Source organism: Phaethon aethereus, assembly GCF_964289735.1.
Source record: "Phaethon aethereus genome assembly, chromosome: 17".
NCBI lineage: Eukaryota > Metazoa > Chordata > Aves > Phaethontiformes > Phaethontidae > Phaethon > Phaethon aethereus.
The window spans coordinates 11,943,520-11,959,945 of record NC_138593.1 but is presented as its reverse complement, the minus strand read 5'-3'; the positions used below and the strand labels follow the sequence as shown (position 1 = coordinate 11,959,945).

Below are 16,426 nucleotides of genomic sequence, written 5' to 3'. Positions count from 1 at the left end.
CGGCCACGCCCGCGGCGGGCCCTGCTTAGCTTCGGAGCCCCTCTCGTTGCCAGGCAGCCCGCGCCCTTTGACCCGCCACGGCCCCGCCCCTCGCTCCCATAGCTACCGAGGGAGGCGGCGGCCATCTTGGCGGCGGCGGGGCGATGAGCGGCTCGAAGGCGAGGGCGGCGGCGGGGCCGGAGAGGAAGCCGCCGTCAGGGACCGGGGGGGCGCTCAGCCGCCTGCGGGGGCGGCGCGGCTCGGCCGACGCGGCGCCGCGGCCGCCGTGGACCGAGTCCGAGCTGCTGGCGCTGGAGACCGTCCGGCCCGAGCACGTCCTGGGGCTGTGCCGGGTGACGGAGAGTGAGTGCGGGCCGGGGAGCGCGGACGGCGGGCCCGGGGAGGGGGCGCCTCGGGCCGGCAGCGCTCGGCCGGGGTCCGGCTGGCCCCGCGGTCCCGGGCGGACACCGTTAATCCCCCTTCGGCCGCGGCGGAGGGGGCTGCGCAGCCGGGGTCGCGGAGCTGGGCCGCTCTGCGCCCCCGGGCGGAGGGGAGGGCGGCGGGAGCGGCGGAGCTTGAGCGACCCGGATTAGTGCTGCCCGCCGGTGCGCTGGCGTTGGAAGCGGCTGAGGAGTGTGCGCGGTGGCTGCAGCAGCGCGGTGTGCTTCTGCCGTCAGCTTTGTTACAACTTCCAGAAAGTTTGGGGGTTGGAGGGGGTAGGGTTTTTTGTTTGTCACCGGGCTGCTGATCTCTGCTGTTGTGTCCTGATCCCTTCCTTTTCTTGCTCTGCTACCTGGCTCCTAGTGTGCCTTTGTTTCTTCTAGCCTCAATTTTGTCCCGCTTTTCCTGAAGCATCTGCAAAACAACTTGCAGTACGTATCTTAACGGGCTGGGGCTAGCACAAAAAGAAATTCCTTTGGTAATTGCTCAGAGATCTTTTGAAATGCTACTATATGTTTTCTTTCTCTTCTAGATTATTTATGCAAACCTGAGGACAACATTTACAACATTGACTTCACCAGGTTTAAAATCCGGGACCTTGAAACTGGAACAGTGCTGTTTGAAATTGCAAAGCCATCTGCTTCAGGTATGTCATGCTAGCATTGCAGAGAGGCCAGAGAGACTGGGGCAGCTGAGAAGTTGCAAGGCGGGACCTATGCAAAGCAAGCATAAGGGTCCTTCAGTATATCCTGGGGACTAAATTCCTCTCCTTTAAGCATAGGACTGAGTTTACCTCTGCTGAGAAACTTGTCATAAAAATGTGAAGTGATTACCATGAGACGAGGGAGTATTATCAACTGCAAATCATCCATTGTTGGCTGGTTATGATACGGAGTTTCTTTCATGTGCTTTGGCAATTTCGAGGGGGGATATCCTATGATGTTGAGGGTGTTTTCAGCTCCAGAGCCATCAAGGCTCTGCCTACTGTCATAGCAGATCTTTTCTGTATTACTTAGTGCTAGTATGAGTCTCAGACCAATTATTAAATATCTTTATATGTTCAGTGCATAAGTAATAGCCAGCTTGTCCTGATACACCCACTAGACAGTATTACCTTAATGGGTATGCTATTAGCAGAATAACTCTGAGCTGGTGTGTTTTCTAGAGCAAGATGATGAGGATGAAGATGACAACGGTGAACTGGACGCTAGTGCAGGCCGCTTTGTTCGTTACCAGTTCACCCCAGCCTTTCTCCGTCTTCGGACTGTTGGTGCAACGTGAGTATGAGTTATAGAAAAGAAGGGAGAATCAGATGTTTACGAAGTGTTGCTTGACATCTTATAACAAAACTGAGTCAAAGACTAGAGAGAACCCATCTTACACTACAAGAGGTATGTTGTCTTAGCTGTTTTTTCCTACTTCTTGCATACAGAGTGGAATTCACAGTGGGAGAAAAGCCAGTGTCAAACTTTCGAATGATTGAGAGACATTACTTCCGAGATCGCTTGCTGAAGAACTTTGACTTTGATTTTGGCTTCTGCATCCCCAGCAGCAGGAACACGTGTGAACACATTTATGAATTCCCTCAGCTCTCAGAAGACCTTAGTAAGTATCTCCTTTCCCACACTGAGTTGTGTTGTTTGTGTGTGTGCATATGCTCGCTTTCTCCCTTTCTCTACTTGTCAAAGAAGTTGTGACTGGGATGGGGGACAGGAATAGATAGATACAGGTTCCTGGTTTAAGCTGTGTGTAATCTTAACTGAATTACAGATTTGCGCTGCAAATCCTCCTTTGAAAATGAAATCCTAAAACAACCTGTGTTTTCAAGTCACAGGCTGCAAGAACTGATCAGAGTCACAGGGCTGACACGCCTGATGCCTAACAGTGTTGCCCAGAAGATAACAAAACCCTGAAAAAGGGTTTTCTTGGTAGGCACACATCTGTTTTCAGTACTTGCTTGTTAGGGCTTGAGCCTCCTGCTTTGGGACAGAACTGTCTTTTCTCTGAGAGGTGTGTTTTTGAGCCTACCAAGATCTCTGCAAATATATATTGCACAGGGTATGTTTAACCTCAGGGGGTGGATGGGGCAGAGCACATAGGCCCTTCTGTGGCTGCCTGGATGCAGAGTTTGTACCCCGCCTGTGTACGTGTGGGGAGTGCCACCACTTTTTCGTTTGCAGATTGCTACCTCTCTGCTTGCAGATGTGATTGCTGCTCTGCTCTAATGGTGGCTCTGGCAGTTTCTAAGGTCGTCTTGTGTGAGATTACTCCATCCCTCTTTGTTTGCTTTTGACAGCACTTGTCCTGTGAGTAAGAAGAATAGGAAGGGGCAGGCTAGAGCTATTGAAGCATGCTCAGCAGAGCAGTTTGCTTCTTTTACTTGGGTAGGGCAGAGCATCAGCTTGGTAAATCCAGCAAAGTGGCAGAGTCCTTTTTACTCTGAGTTTGTGCTGCCCAGTGGAGTGTGGCAGGCTTTTGAATGTAATTGAGCTTTCTCTTTCACAGTCCGTCTGATGGTTGAAAATCCATACGAGACCCGCTCAGACAGCTTTTACTTTGTGGACAACAAGTTGATTATGCACAACAAGGCCGACTATGCTTACAATGGAGGACAGTAATCATTCTATGTCCACTGGATGCTGTGATGCCGTTAACCGTTCCAGATGTCCAGGAGCGGACTGGAGTTGCTGTCAACAAGGCTTCTTGCCAAACCTTTTCTTCTTGCACGAGGCTGAAAACATGAAGCAAGGATGACAGCTCATGAAAGTAAAGGAAATCTCCCTGCAACACTTCTCTATCTGACACTCAACATATCCTGCCTCTCATTTTCTGTTTCTGGTTACCTTCTGGTTCCTTGATTAGGTCATGGATCAGAGGCACTGTTAGAAAATTATTGCTGTTACAGTCTTTATAGCTAGGTTGCACTTTTAGTGCTTCTGATGTGTCACCTTTTGGGTGACTACCCTCTTTCAAGAGGTCACATAGTTTGGGTAAGCTATTTCTTAGCAGGAAAGTTTTCCCCCTTCAGTTAGCCAGCGATGCCTGAAGAGCAGATTTCTTCTTCAGTTGGATGGATCATCTCTTTAGTGGTTTAGTTTGTAGCATGGCTGAGAGGGCTGAGCATTGCTTTTTAGGGTGCATCCCAATATTCTCCAGTGGGAAAGATAAGAGACTAATTCAGCTTCTAAGCAGTGCAGGAATCTTCCTTCTGCCTCCGGGGGCCTGAGCTGCCCCTGAGAACAGTTTAATCTGTGTCTTTCCAGAGATTTCACTAGAGATGTGAGATAGGCAGGAAAAAGGGGCTTTATCCAGGTTGGTCATCAAGTCAGTCTGATGGCATTTCTATTTGAGCTCTTGTGAGCAAATTGTTGAATTATGGAGCTCAGGGCTCGATCTTAGAGCTGAAGTTAATCTCACTGTATTAACCATTTCTCCTGCTTCCCTTTATGTAGGAATTTTGGGTCTTGCTACAGAATATATTGCTGTTTAGATCGACAGCACATTGTTAGTCTAGTTGGGGTGAAGGGGAGGTGTCAGTCTAGTGAGGCCTAGAGGGAAAAGGGAGAATGTGGAAAATCAATTGAAAAATGTGTAGGAAGCAGAGCTTCCTAGACTTCAATCTTTATACTTTTAAACCTGAATGGTCTGTCAGAGGTGCTGCAAGGAGAGACAGTGGTGTTACCAGCTCATTTGCTTGTTTCAGTTGGGGTATTAGTAGCTAAAAGCTCCCCAGGTCAAATCACTCAGTGTTACAGAGTGAGATTCTTACAGAGTGAGAATTGACATGGCTGTCTTTTTAATTGAGCTCTCATTGCTGCTTTGCTTACGTAGCTGCTTATTTATGGTTTAGGAAGTTCTTCTGCCAAGTTAGTTACCACCAGACCAGGGGCTGTATTTCACAGCTGCATTTGGGATCTGGCAATAGCAAATAGCATCATGCAGTGGGAAGAGGTGACCCATGTCTTCCCAGCAGCCATGCTGGGGCCCAGCTCCTGACCATGCAAAATCTCAGCTAACAGAACCCTTTTCTGCTTAATTTGCTGGCTCTCAAGACTGGCATTTTTCCTGTCCCCTCTCTGGGCTGGTCAGTAGTGTCTCTTGTACATGTGAGTTAGGTTGTATCTAGACTAGAGACATTTGCTAGTATTAGTTCCATTTGTTCCTTGAGACATTTGAAACCTAACTCCTTGGTGAACACAGTTGGTTACCTGTTGTATTAAGTAAGATTTGGCATAGTTCTTGCTTTAGCAGGATTAAGTGCCGTGGGTGTCGCAGCCTTGGAGCCTCTTAATGCATAGACAGCAATAGGAAACCACTGCCTTTACCTCGCAGATTAATGACGATAACTTTTTGGCATAGAAGATAAGTTGGCATCAGGGTAAGCAGTGAGAGTATGTGGGGTGGCAGCCATGAAAGAATCTCCAGCTCTTGGGAAGATATTTAATTATGATTAACCACAACAAATGACCTGTTCTGGGTGGAGCATTAATCATTAGCAACCACAACAAATGTCTTGGGAATGTGGAGGGGCAAGGTCTGTGTGGTTGAAAGATGAAGAGCAATTCTGCTACCATCAATCCCCTCCAGCATCTCCAAAGGCACTTAGGCAATCTTGTTTGGTTATTTCAGAATTAGTTAAACCTGCTTGTAAGGTGGAGCTTGAGCTACCTCTTGTAGTGTCTTCAGAAGGCCTTGTGCCATGCCGTTGAGGTGGGAAACATTTGTTTTGATGGAAGAACAGGTAGTTACTTGTGACAAGGCCTGGAGTGTGTTTTTCATCCTGAAATGTTCAGAGATGCTCAGATAGGGTCTGAAGAGCCTGCTGTTATTCCCTGGGAAACTGTAGCATATTGAGCTGAATTTGTATGTAGTATAAACACAGGTGCCTTTAAATGTTACTTTTATCTCATTTTCTGTATGAGGCAACCTCTTGCTTTTATGGGTGTGATGATTCCCGTCTGTTTTCTATGTCACTGTGTAAAGGTTCTTAAAAGGAGGATGGACTGTTGCCAGAGTGAGCAGCAGAAATTACTGTACGGGCAAAGGCCAACTTGCGTGAGCTGTTTGTAGTGGCCAGCGTGCAGCTCTGCACCGTCGGGGTGTTTGTAGGGGTGTGGGTGCCATCTGCCGCTGCTTTGCAGAATGCAACTGACAGCAAGAGAGCACTTTGCCAAATGTAACTGAGGCATTTGATGCTTATAGGAAAATGTATTCCTGTCTTTAGTCATTACCTCTGCCAGTAGTGATGAGGAAAAAAAGCATTGAAGCAGTTGCTTTCCCACTGGTGAATATATCAGCTATTCAGCAATAAGAAAAGGAAGACTGGAGGAAAATCGGAAGACTTGCGGGCAGCAGTAGCACCCCTTGGATCCTAGCTGAATTTGTTTACTTTGCCAGATTAGCAGGTCTTTGCCCAAAAAGCATGCTGCAGAAAAAAGAGTCCCTACAAGAGGGCAACCCAGCACTGAAAAAGTTGATTTTAATCCAGAAAGTCAGGGATTTCCAAACTCCTGTCCCCACTTTGGCCACTTCCCTAAGGTTCCTTTTCTCTTAGATGCTTTCTGTAAAGTGTCTTCTCTTTGTGGCAGGGATGATGTCCTTGGTAAACATGGTTTAACAGAGCATCTTCCTTCTGGATTATGTGCTCTGATGCTTTAATGATGGGTCAAGGCTACTCATGCCAGTGAGCTAGGAAGATATTCCAATGGGAGCTCATCCTTGTGGGATGGATGATCTGTCCTAGCTGGATGCTGAACACAAGGGAGATGCTTTTGGTCGGTTAAAGTTTGAACAACGAAAAAGGTGTCTGTGCAGACATATTCTCCAAGGCTGTGTACGGAGTTGGAAAGAGAAAATGCTTGGGATCATACTGTGTTCTAACAAAAAAAGGGACCAAACCCACAAACTCATGCTAAATCTTTCCAGTATTTGTCCTATTAGGACCAGACCTCTTTTTCACATTTTTGAGGTCCAAGCTTCCTGGACAGCTATTTTCATGATTGACTGAGGAATACATACTGCACCTAGTGAAGGAAGGTCATCTCTTGTCGTATGGACTGGGTACTGCTGTCCTTGTCCTCTGTTTTGGTAGGAAGTATCTTCCTTCGTGTGTTTTCTTTAGGATTTTCAATCTCTTTTGCTGTAGAGAAGCAGCAGCAGCCTCCTCTGTGGTGCTTGAGGATGTTTATTCCACTTATCCGAGGGTTCAGGAAGAATAAAACAAGTTTTTAGAAGGCAGAAATGAATGAGGAAGGTGGTAATGGTGAATCAGTAACGTCCAAACATGGTAACTCTATTTCTCAGCTCTGTGTTTCATTACATCCTCTTCACCTGTTTCTCGGTGTTTGCCTTCTGCCCTGCTTGTCCCGTCACATCGAGCTACCGAGCCTCGTGCTACCCCAGAGGGTGGCCTGGTACCGGGTGTAAGCCTGGGACTCAAGCACTGCCATCTTGCTGTAGCGTTATGGCAAGGGCAAGGCGAAGGGACGGCTGCCTGGCAGAATCATCACCTCCTCCTCGGAAAAACGAACACCAGCAAACGCCGTCTCTGTCTGCCTGGATCTCCGTGCTGTTGCAGGACACGTATTTGTATATCTCAGTGTGGCCTTTGGGCTGCTGGCGCGTCAACCTCCTCTGTGCTGTCCCCTTCGGGCGTTCCTCCCCTGGCCCTTCGCAGCTGCGGCAGCTGTGCCCGGGGTTCTGGCGTCACCGGCTCCCTCTCTGGTGCCAGCACGGTGCCGGCGGCCCCTCTGCCCCCCGCGGCGCGGTGCCCGGGTGAGGATGTATTTGTATAAACGTGATTTTGTCACCAGCAATAGTAATAAAGAAACCTCCCGTTTTCGCACAGGCGCTGCCCAGTCGGGGGGCGGGGCCCGAGCGGGGGGCGGGGCTGGAGAGGCTGCGCCGCGAGGGGGCGCTGCACTCGCCGCCCGCGCGTGCGCCGTTTCTCCGCTGCTCGCGCTCCCCTGAGGCGGCCATGGCGGCGGCGTTCCTGGCCCGCGGCGGCGGGGCGCCCAGGGGTGAGGGCGCCGGGCTCGGCCTCGCTCCGCCGCGGCTGCTTGGGGGGCTGCGGGCCACGCGAGGAGGGGTGGGAAGGGGCCGCGGCCTGCGCGGGAGGCGGCGCCCCCGTGCCCTTCAGGGCCTGAGGCGGGTCCCCTCAGCCGCGGCGGGGCGGCACCGCCGCCCTTCAGCTGAGACACCGGCCCTCCGTGCCCCGGTTGCGCTCCCGGCTCCCGCGGCCCCGCTGCCGGGGCGAAAAGTGTCGCTCCGGGGAGGCCCCCTGCCGCGTTGCCCGAGTCCCACCTGCGACCGGGGCCCTCCGGGGCCAGTTTCATAGCCTCCTCAAGCCCCCCGCTTTCCCCGGGCGTGAAGGGGAACAACAGCGTTTAATTCCTTTCCTTCCTTCCTTTCAGCACTGGCCTTCGGATGCTTCCGCCGGCTGCACACGGTGTACCAGACGGCGGAGCTGCCAGAAACCCATCAGATGCTGCGTCAGACGTGCCGGGACTTCGCGGAAAAGGAGCTGATGCCTCTGGCAGCTCAGCTGGATAAGGAGCACCGCTTCCCGGCCGAGCAGGTAGCGTGCTGCTCCCGCCGGGAGGTGGCCACCAGAGGGGCGGACTGACTTGTCCGGACCCCTACTCTTCCCTCTGCTGCTGCTGCGGCAGGACCACCCGGGCCTGAAGCAAAATGTACATTAAGGCCTGGCTTAGTAGAAAACTGAAGTTTAGACCAACTTGTGGGAGAGGTCTTTGAGTCTGGAAGTTGCAATGCCCACAGGACATGTTGAGCTCTTTATCTTTACTTGTGTTTCTCTGTATCTGGCTGTAGTACCATTGAATTTTCAGTTCTCTTACTGAATTTTCTGTGGGCTATAATACGACTGACTTACAAAATCAATGAAATAATTTTATAGACTGCACATAACCATAAAAATGGCTTATAGTGAGGAAGCGTAGATGACCTGCGTGCATTTCAGGTGGTGAAAAGAAGTGATCAGGAGATAGGAGATGCATGTTGGTCATCTTCTGGGGCTGTGAAGAAACTGAGATTCCAATCGAACCTGTGATTTCTCTTGTGGAAGGCAGTACAGACACAGCAGTACATTATGTGCTGTGTTGAGCAGACTAACTCACCTGTTTCATTGCAATGAAATACTAAGCTCCAGAAAATATACACTGTTACGCTAGCCAAAAGGCTGCAAGCAAGCACAGTCAGAGGCATGTGAGTTTTGTCATACACCCCTCTTTCTATTGAGGAGTAAGGAAGATAGCCAGGAAAGTCATACTCACTCTAAGGAAGAAAATACTTTCCTCTTTGCTGTTACCTGAGAATTTTACATTTGATTTTCAGTCTTTTCACATAAATGTGTAGGGGAAAATTCAAAATGTAAACAGTCTTTATTAAGATAAAGCAACATACGTAGGACTAGTTGCTGTCTTTTGTCATCCTCTGGATTTGATGTGAAGAACTAGTGTTTTGGGTGCCCGTGCTGGAGGGAAAAAATTTGCTTAAAAATTCCTCCTGGGTCCTATTAAACCAAGGAGAGACTGGTAGTACGCTTATTTCTGCAACACCAAAAGCTTGCTATCTTAAATATAAAAACAAAGGAAAGCTCGTTTTTTCTGTTGTATGTTGCCCAATGTTACCAAGAGACAGTCAGTGCTCTGAAGACCTAACTGTTAAGAAGCCAGGGGTCCAGGTGAGGAACTAGGGGGGGAATAATTTGGAATGTAACCAACAACTACATTCTCTGGGAAGCAAGACCTGGCTTTAATGGGAATGAAAAAAATCACCTTGCAAACTGTTCTGTGGGTCATTCATTCTGTAAAATTCTTTCCTTGTGCAGCCCTAGGCTGAAGCTCAGCAGAATCAAAGGTAAAGTTCTAATTATTTTTATCAGCTGGATTTCCTATTGAGAGCTTCCAACTGACAGGAGGCATGCAAGGGGAAAAGCTTTGGTGGGAGGCTGAAGAAATGCCGGTGGGATTGTCTCTCCCTGTTTTACCTTCGAAAGGATCCGACCTTCCTGGTACTGAAGAGAGCTCTTTAAATAAGCAAGAACCTTGTCTTAGGCAACAGTGACTGCATACAGCTCTTGTTGAAGTCGTCAGTTCATACAGTCAGATTCCCATTTCATCAGCAGTTATATGCATCTTTTCCTCCATGTGTAGCCCTGCTGTGACCTGTCTTTACCTCTATGTGTCTGCGTGTATTTGCTGGGACACTGGTGGTGCAGAGGATCTCACTTCTTGGTTCCCTGCGTGCAGGTGAAGAAGATGGGTGGCTTAGGACTGCTGGCTATGGACGTGCCGGAGCAGTACAAAGGAGCAGGCCTCGACTACCTGGCCTATTCCATTGCTGTGGAGGAGATCAGCAGGGGCTGTGCGTCCACGGGTGTCATTGTTAGCGTCAATAATGTAAGTGTCTCAGGCTGTGTGTGAGGGACAGGTGTGGAACCCAGTCTGGCGTCAAGGGGATTACTGGGAGAAATGGGATCTGTTCCTGTGTCGGGTTCTGGTGTGTTGGAGAGCACTTAGACATTAGTTAGTTACTGGATTGCTTGTACCTTCAAGAGGCACTAACTCAACTCTCAATTCTTAAAGTCTCTGTATTTAGGGCCAATACTCAAGTTTGGTTCTGAAGAACAGAAGCACAAGTGGATTGCTCCCTTCACCGGTGGGGATAAAATTGGATGTTTTGCCCTTAGTGAACCAGGTGATGTGACTGTTACTGTTACTGTTCCCGTTGTAAAGAACATAGGGTAGCTTCTTTACTTAGGTTTAGGATGGACTTTAGGTTTGTAACAGTTTCTGGAAAGGTGGTTTATAGCAATTCTGTGTAAAAGAAGTCTCAGTGCTCAAGGCATTAACTGCTGTCCCCGTGGTCCACACTGAAAATTTTCATCCGCTCTGTGTGAGCAGAGCTGTGGAGATGGACGTATCTTAGACACATGGGCCTTTCCTCTTCCTGTTTGGGCCCTCTGGGAGGGATGGTGCCGACACTGCTGCAGTTGCAAGGGGGGCTGTGAGCTGACAGTAGGGGTGTGGACGTGGGGTGGCTTTGTGCCCCAGGCTGACACTGATTGTGAGTTTTGTTTGCTGGTGCCTTGCTCAGGAAATGGCAGTGATGCAGGTGCAGCATCCACAGTGGCACGCCTGGATGGTGACGAGTGGGTTCTGAATGGTACTAAGGCCTGGATCACCAATGCCTGGGATGCCTCGGCCACCGTGGTGTTTGCTACTACCGATAAATCCCTGAAACACAAGGTGCATTCAGTGGGTCAGTTGGGAAAAAGGGACGGGAGTAAAGGGATTGTGCAGGAGAAGCACTTTGAAAAGGCTCTGGGGACTCTCTAGAGCTTTGCAGGCATTGAGCAGAGAGGCGGATGTGTGCTGGCTTTGTTCTGTCTTGGCTCTCCCCTCCCTTCTCCTGGATACCTAGACATGTGGCTTCTAGGAAAAATGTTTGGAGGAAGCCTGTTGACAGCTGGGTAAGCGTGAAGTTGGCACCATTTCTAAGAGTTTGGGTCTTGTTGCAGGGCATTAGCGCGTTCCTGGTTCCCATGCCAACTGCTGGGCTGTCACTGGGGAAGAAAGAAGACAAGCTGGGAATCCGTGCCTCTTCCACTGCTAACCTGATATTTGAGGATTGTCGGATACCCAAGGCCAACCTACTGGGGCAGCTGGGAATGGGCTTCAAAATCGCCATGGTAAGAGGCGGATCAGGGTGCAGCTGTGGTTGGGTAAAGCAGTAGTTCCCAAGCTTGCCATTTTCAAAACCATTCTCAGACTTTCGATCTCTTCGGTGAGAACCACTAGCATAAGTTTTCTGTGTAACATGAAGCAGTTGACCTGTCTTACCAATGTGGGAGAACTCATTCATACAGCTTGATGAATCATTAATTTACCATAGATCCTTGACAGCACTTTTTTTTGTAGAGTCAATGTAGCAGTTCTCAGGTAAAGGAGTGCTGATGCTGCTGAGGTGCTGTGTCAGCATGGGTGGTGTATTTTAATTTTTCTCCTCTCCCAACCTTCTAGTCCTCCAGTTTATACCCACAGATAAAGGGAAAACGTGGCATTTTCCCTAAATACTTTGGCAGAGGAAAGCTGTCCTGGAGGCATAGGCCAGCCTCTGGGTAACATCTAAAGGTGGATGAAATCTGAGTTATGGCACGTGTGTGACTTCTGAGGAGCCAGGCAGCTGTGGAACAGCGCGTTCCCTGCTGTGACGTACTCCCCCTTGGAAGTGTTCATTGCTCTCCTCTGTAGGGGCAAAACACCATTTGTTGGCCTGACTTTTTAAAAAAGGCTGAGCTCCCTGGAGACCAGCCCACTCCATTATGTCCACAACTGAAAGGCAGGGAAGCAGTTAAAAGCCTAATGGGGAGGTGTCTGAGGTAAGTCAGGGTATTGACTCAATGCAGTAGTCATTTTGAAAAACTTACTTCAGTGTGTGCACTAATGATGAGGGTAAAGAGGAAAACTGGCCAGATTTCCTTTTTTTTTTTTCTCCTTTTTTCAGTTAAAGTAAAATGAGCTGCACAGTGAGCCAGGGATCTAAGCTGAAGGGTTCTTTTCAGCGCCTTCCAGAGCAGATGCTCCTCATTGTGCTGTCTCCCTTGTTTTGCACCCCCTCTTTTTTTTTTCCCCCAGCTAATAAGAAGCATTATCTCTCCTTTCTGCTTTTCTTCTTGGACCCCTGGTGTCTCTCTACAGTGCCCAGTACATTTTATAGCGCTCTATTCCAGCATAACTGGGAATATTCTGAATCAAGGAGGACTGATCAGGGGATATTAAGGCGACAGCAGCTTCCCAGCAAGAGCAGAAATGTGAGTGTACTATTTTTGATCAAGTATGACTTGACTTAACACATGTATCTTGTGTCTTTCTCAGCAAACCCTGGATGCAGGAAGGATTGGCATTGCCTCACAGGCTCTTGGAATAGCACAGGCAGCTCTGGACTGTGCTGTGGATTATGCTGAAAAGAGAATGGCCTTTGGGTCGCCCATCACAAAGCTACAGGCAGTGCAGGTACGAGCGAGGTGGACAGGGCTGGTCCTGGTGGAAAGTTCATGTGGGCTCTTGGGCGTGGCTTCAGGCACACAGTGCACTTTGCACTGTCTGGGACAAACAAAGTAGTAATTTCTGTTTTCACACAGGGTTAAAACTGGTTGCTGGGATGGAGGGGATACTTTTGTAGCATTACTGGCCTCCGGTGGGAGACGTCTGCTGTATGTTCTTTGTCGTTGCAGTTCAAGCTAGCTGATATGGCTGTGGCCTTGGAGGGTGCACGCTTGCTGACCTGGAGAGCTGCTATGCTGAAAGACAATGGGAAACCATTCACAAAGGTATTTCCAACTTTGCATTTGTCTAGCAGCGACAGCGCTGGGCACAAGCTCAAGGCAAGAAAACGGCACTATATACAGCATCACTGCATTCAGTGCTTGCCCAGCCAGCACTGTTGGTGTTTAACCCACCAGCAGATACTGAACTGTGCTATGCTCAGGCAGCCTGCTGAGCCGAGTCCTGGTTTTAGCCAAGGGGAAAAGAGCGGCCGCTGTCAGCTGGCACCAGTGACCAGGCCTGTCTCTGCTGGTGTCACAGCTGGTCTGTGAGCGTTCAAGCTCCTCATGCAAGCAAGGTGTTCCTTTTCGTGATAGCTGCACCCTCAGTGATGTTTTCCTTCCTCAAAGGAAGCGGCGATGGCCAAGCTGGCTGCATCAGAAGCTGCAACAGCCATCGCTCATCAGGTAACTACTTCAGCTGACATTTCTGATGATACACGGCATGCTGAAAGGGAGTTTGTGTTTGTCGCACAACAGGTGCTTGGGGGAGGTGGGATGGAATTTAAGACATTTTATTTAATTAAGTAATTTAAAAAACAAACCAACCCATATGGCCGAAACTGGTTAACACCGTCACCTTCCTGGATTGTGGGGGGTGGGCAGAGATTTATACTGGCCTGTGGCAGCTGTATTACTAAAGTCTGCCTGTGCCTGCTGCTGTCCAGGGCAGTCTCCATCCAGTGCCAGCAGGATCAGCAATGTGGGAGGGAGTATGGGTGCACCAGTCAGGACAAGTAGTAAGTTTGCAACATAGTGAGCAAATGGAACAGGACTTCTGGTGTCTGCATTTATTTTCCCCTGTCCTTAATAAACATGTCTTAGCTGAACACAGATCACTAACAAATACCTCTGAAGCGATTCATTCTTTGTGGGGGACATTGGTATTGCTCTTACCCAGCTCAAATCCTGTTTATTCCTCTGCAAACGAGCTGCAATCATGCCCATGTGTCATCCCCCTTAGGTATGCTTGCAGTGGGCTTAGCTCCTTTTAAGGTGGCTGTGTTCTGTAGAAAACAAATTCCTCGACCCTGCTTCCTTTCTAACCTGCTACCTTTGTTTCAGGCCATCCAGATCTTGGGCGGGATGGGCTACGTGACGGAGATGCCAGCAGAACGCCATTACCGCGACGCTCGTATCACCGAGATCTACGAGGGGACCAGTGAGATCCAAAGACTGGTGATAGCAGGTCAATTGCTGAAGGCCTACCGTAGCTGAAGCAGCCAACTAGGCGCAAGACATTTCCCCAGCGCGCCTCGTAACAGTGCACAACAGTGATTCAGTCTTGGCCCTCTTGAACGAGGCCATTCAAGGATGGAAGGATGGAAGTTTTCCTCACCAATGAGTAACTGACCTCTAGTTAAAATGTGCCGATTCTTCTTTGGACACAGTATGGTGCATGGAAGGCTGTATCTAGGTCTGAGTGCAGGAGGGAGGAGGTACCCTGTCCTTGTAGGGGACTGTAGGTCTTTTCCTAAACTGGAGCATGTTTTGGTTTGGTTGCAACAAAATGACTTTGCTGTTCAGTAACGTCAGCAGCGTAACATCAGCAGCTCTCCTTGTGTGCTGCCCAGCCACCGCCTGTTTTGCAAGGATTTGTCACTACATGGTACTTGATAACCAGTGCCAAAGTTAGAGGCGCTGAGCCGGTGCCAGACTGCAGGTTACATTGCTTCTTCTGATGGGACTTTAATGAATTTCAGGTGTGGGACGCAGCTATGTGTGAGCTCCTACCTGGATACAGGCCGAGCTGAGGTAATCGCTGCAGCAGTGCACTTTTCCCCACTTTCAGCAGGAGAGGAGCCAGACGGGAGGACACAGGTACTACCTATGCACAAAGGTCTCTTCGTACAGGCTGGCTGTGTAGATGTAAAAACAAAGGACAGAAAAGCTACAATGCCCGAGACTTGATTTTTTTTAAAAAACATGGAAAAAACTTCTGCTCCCAAAGCTGCTTTTACTATACCAACAGGAAAGAAAGTTCAGGAAGTGGCAGTAACAGCCTTTAATCTCTACGTGTTTTTGGGCAGCAACTAGGAAATGAACAGATGACACTGAAAACCTTACCAGGAAACTTTAGCAGTAGCACTTATCCTCAATCAGTTATCTTTGGCAAGAAATTAACTTGTAGAAGATTCAACAGCCAAAAGAAACGGGGGAATTCTCGGGGAAAAGATAGCGAGAATTAAGACTATTGCCTGTATGGCCTGCCCCCTTGTCCAAACGATGCGTACACTAGAGGTAAAGGGTTCTTTTCCTGAGATGCCATTTATTTAGATATGTGTGAAGAGAAAACCAGGAGGATTCTATTACACATAAGAGAGCAGAGAAGACAAATAAAACCTCATTTTAAAGGACCACCAGTCCCCACTTTCTTTTTTTTAATGCAGATGTGAACTCATTCAGAGTATCTTCTTACAGCCACAAGACACAGGAGCATAAACGACCAGGGCCTGCAAGCATCAGTTAGGCAACGCTTCGAGGCGCAGCGGGCGTTGGCTAGCACAGACGTCCCAGCTGTACAAATACTGTTGCCTTTGCAGGGCGCTAGAGGGCAACCGCATGTTGGGGCAAAGTCTTCAAGTCTTGAATTTCTCCTTGCTGCTCTCACAAACCTAAGGATTAACAGAAGCAGAGCCAGGCAGTGATTTCAACAGGAGTATTTCTACCGACTCTGAATGTGTGGTAAATTATGGAGTGCTTCTAGGGGTGCGATATGCATTTCTAGCTTGATTTCAGCCTGTATCACCGCTTTGATGATTGCTGAAGGCTCGTTTCTGTGTTTGTGTAGGAGGAAGTGATATTATTTTACACTTACTTACTTCTCCTTGCAGCCACTCAGCTAGAACAGGAGCTGTAGGACTGCTTGCTGCAGGAAAGTGAGGACTTTGGGAATGCAGATACTGTTCAGTGCTCATCTTTACCGACCTCCTGTGCTGAGGTCCAGGTGAATCCCCAGTGACCCAGAGCAGTCAGTCACACTTACTTAGGCCATGCCTGCTGCACTGTTTCCCCTCTCTTCATCCAGCCGCTTTTCTTAGATCTGCTTTACTGTCAGCGCATTCAGGTTGCTTCTCTTCAACGTCACACTTCCATCATTTACCAACTCTGAGTGCAGCTTCTCTCCTCCAGAGCAGAGTGAAGTTGCCCCGGTTCACACACCGTGGCTGACCTATGGGGGAGAATAGAGATGAAACTTCAGATGACAGAGGGAACACACTTGAAGACTCTACAAACTAGACGTACCAGATTCCCTGTGGACCTTCTACAGAGTTTAGGGGGGGCAGCATCAAGTAACTGACTGCTCCTGGGAGAGCCCTGCTGCTGTGCCTGTGACCAGAGCCCGCTTTTGCAAATGCGTGGATCACGCACTGCGTGCCTTGTTAACAAGCTTCTTGCTCGCTCTGAAATCAGTACTACAGCTTACCTGGCTCACAGCTGCATACTGGATGCTAACTTGCTGAGTGCTGCGCCTCTGCCATCATCAAATTACAGAAAGGGTGGAGCTGCTAAGAAATGACTGGTGTAGGTATAGCACGCCAGTCAGGTTCCTGAGCCTAGGAACATCTTTAGATATTCTATTGGAGTTCTCTTTTGCTGTTACCTAAAAACATGCTTTAGGGGCGCAAAGTCTCTCAGACAAGCTTTTTCGCTGCCTGC

The 16,426-nt window shown here is 49.1% G+C and overlaps 1 protein-coding gene across 2 annotated transcripts; it reads left to right on the top strand.

The window, feature by feature from the left end:
• Positions 1–143: 143 nt before the first annotated feature.
• ACADS (acyl-CoA dehydrogenase short chain) lies at positions 144–13,984 on the top strand (the record flags this gene model as incomplete). 2 transcript variants are annotated; one of them, XM_082007902.1, is made up of 13 exons in its annotated part: positions 144–342; positions 953–1,066; positions 1,586–1,697; positions 1,853–2,025; positions 7,833–7,996; positions 9,690–9,839; positions 10,026–10,137; positions 10,537–10,688; positions 10,961–11,131; positions 12,318–12,455; positions 12,677–12,772; positions 13,118–13,174; positions 13,832–13,984. In XM_082007902.1, 13 exons carry the CDS (start codon positions 144–146, stop codon positions 13,982–13,984), a joined length of 1,791 nt encoding a protein of 596 aa, XP_081864028.1. The 2 variants fall into 2 exon arrangements, with proteins under 2 accessions (XP_081864028.1, XP_081864029.1); XM_082007903.1 differs by lacking the exons at positions 144–342; positions 953–1,066; positions 1,586–1,697; positions 1,853–2,025 and adding an exon at positions 7,397–7,439.
• Positions 13,985–16,426: the final 2,442 nt, after the last annotated feature.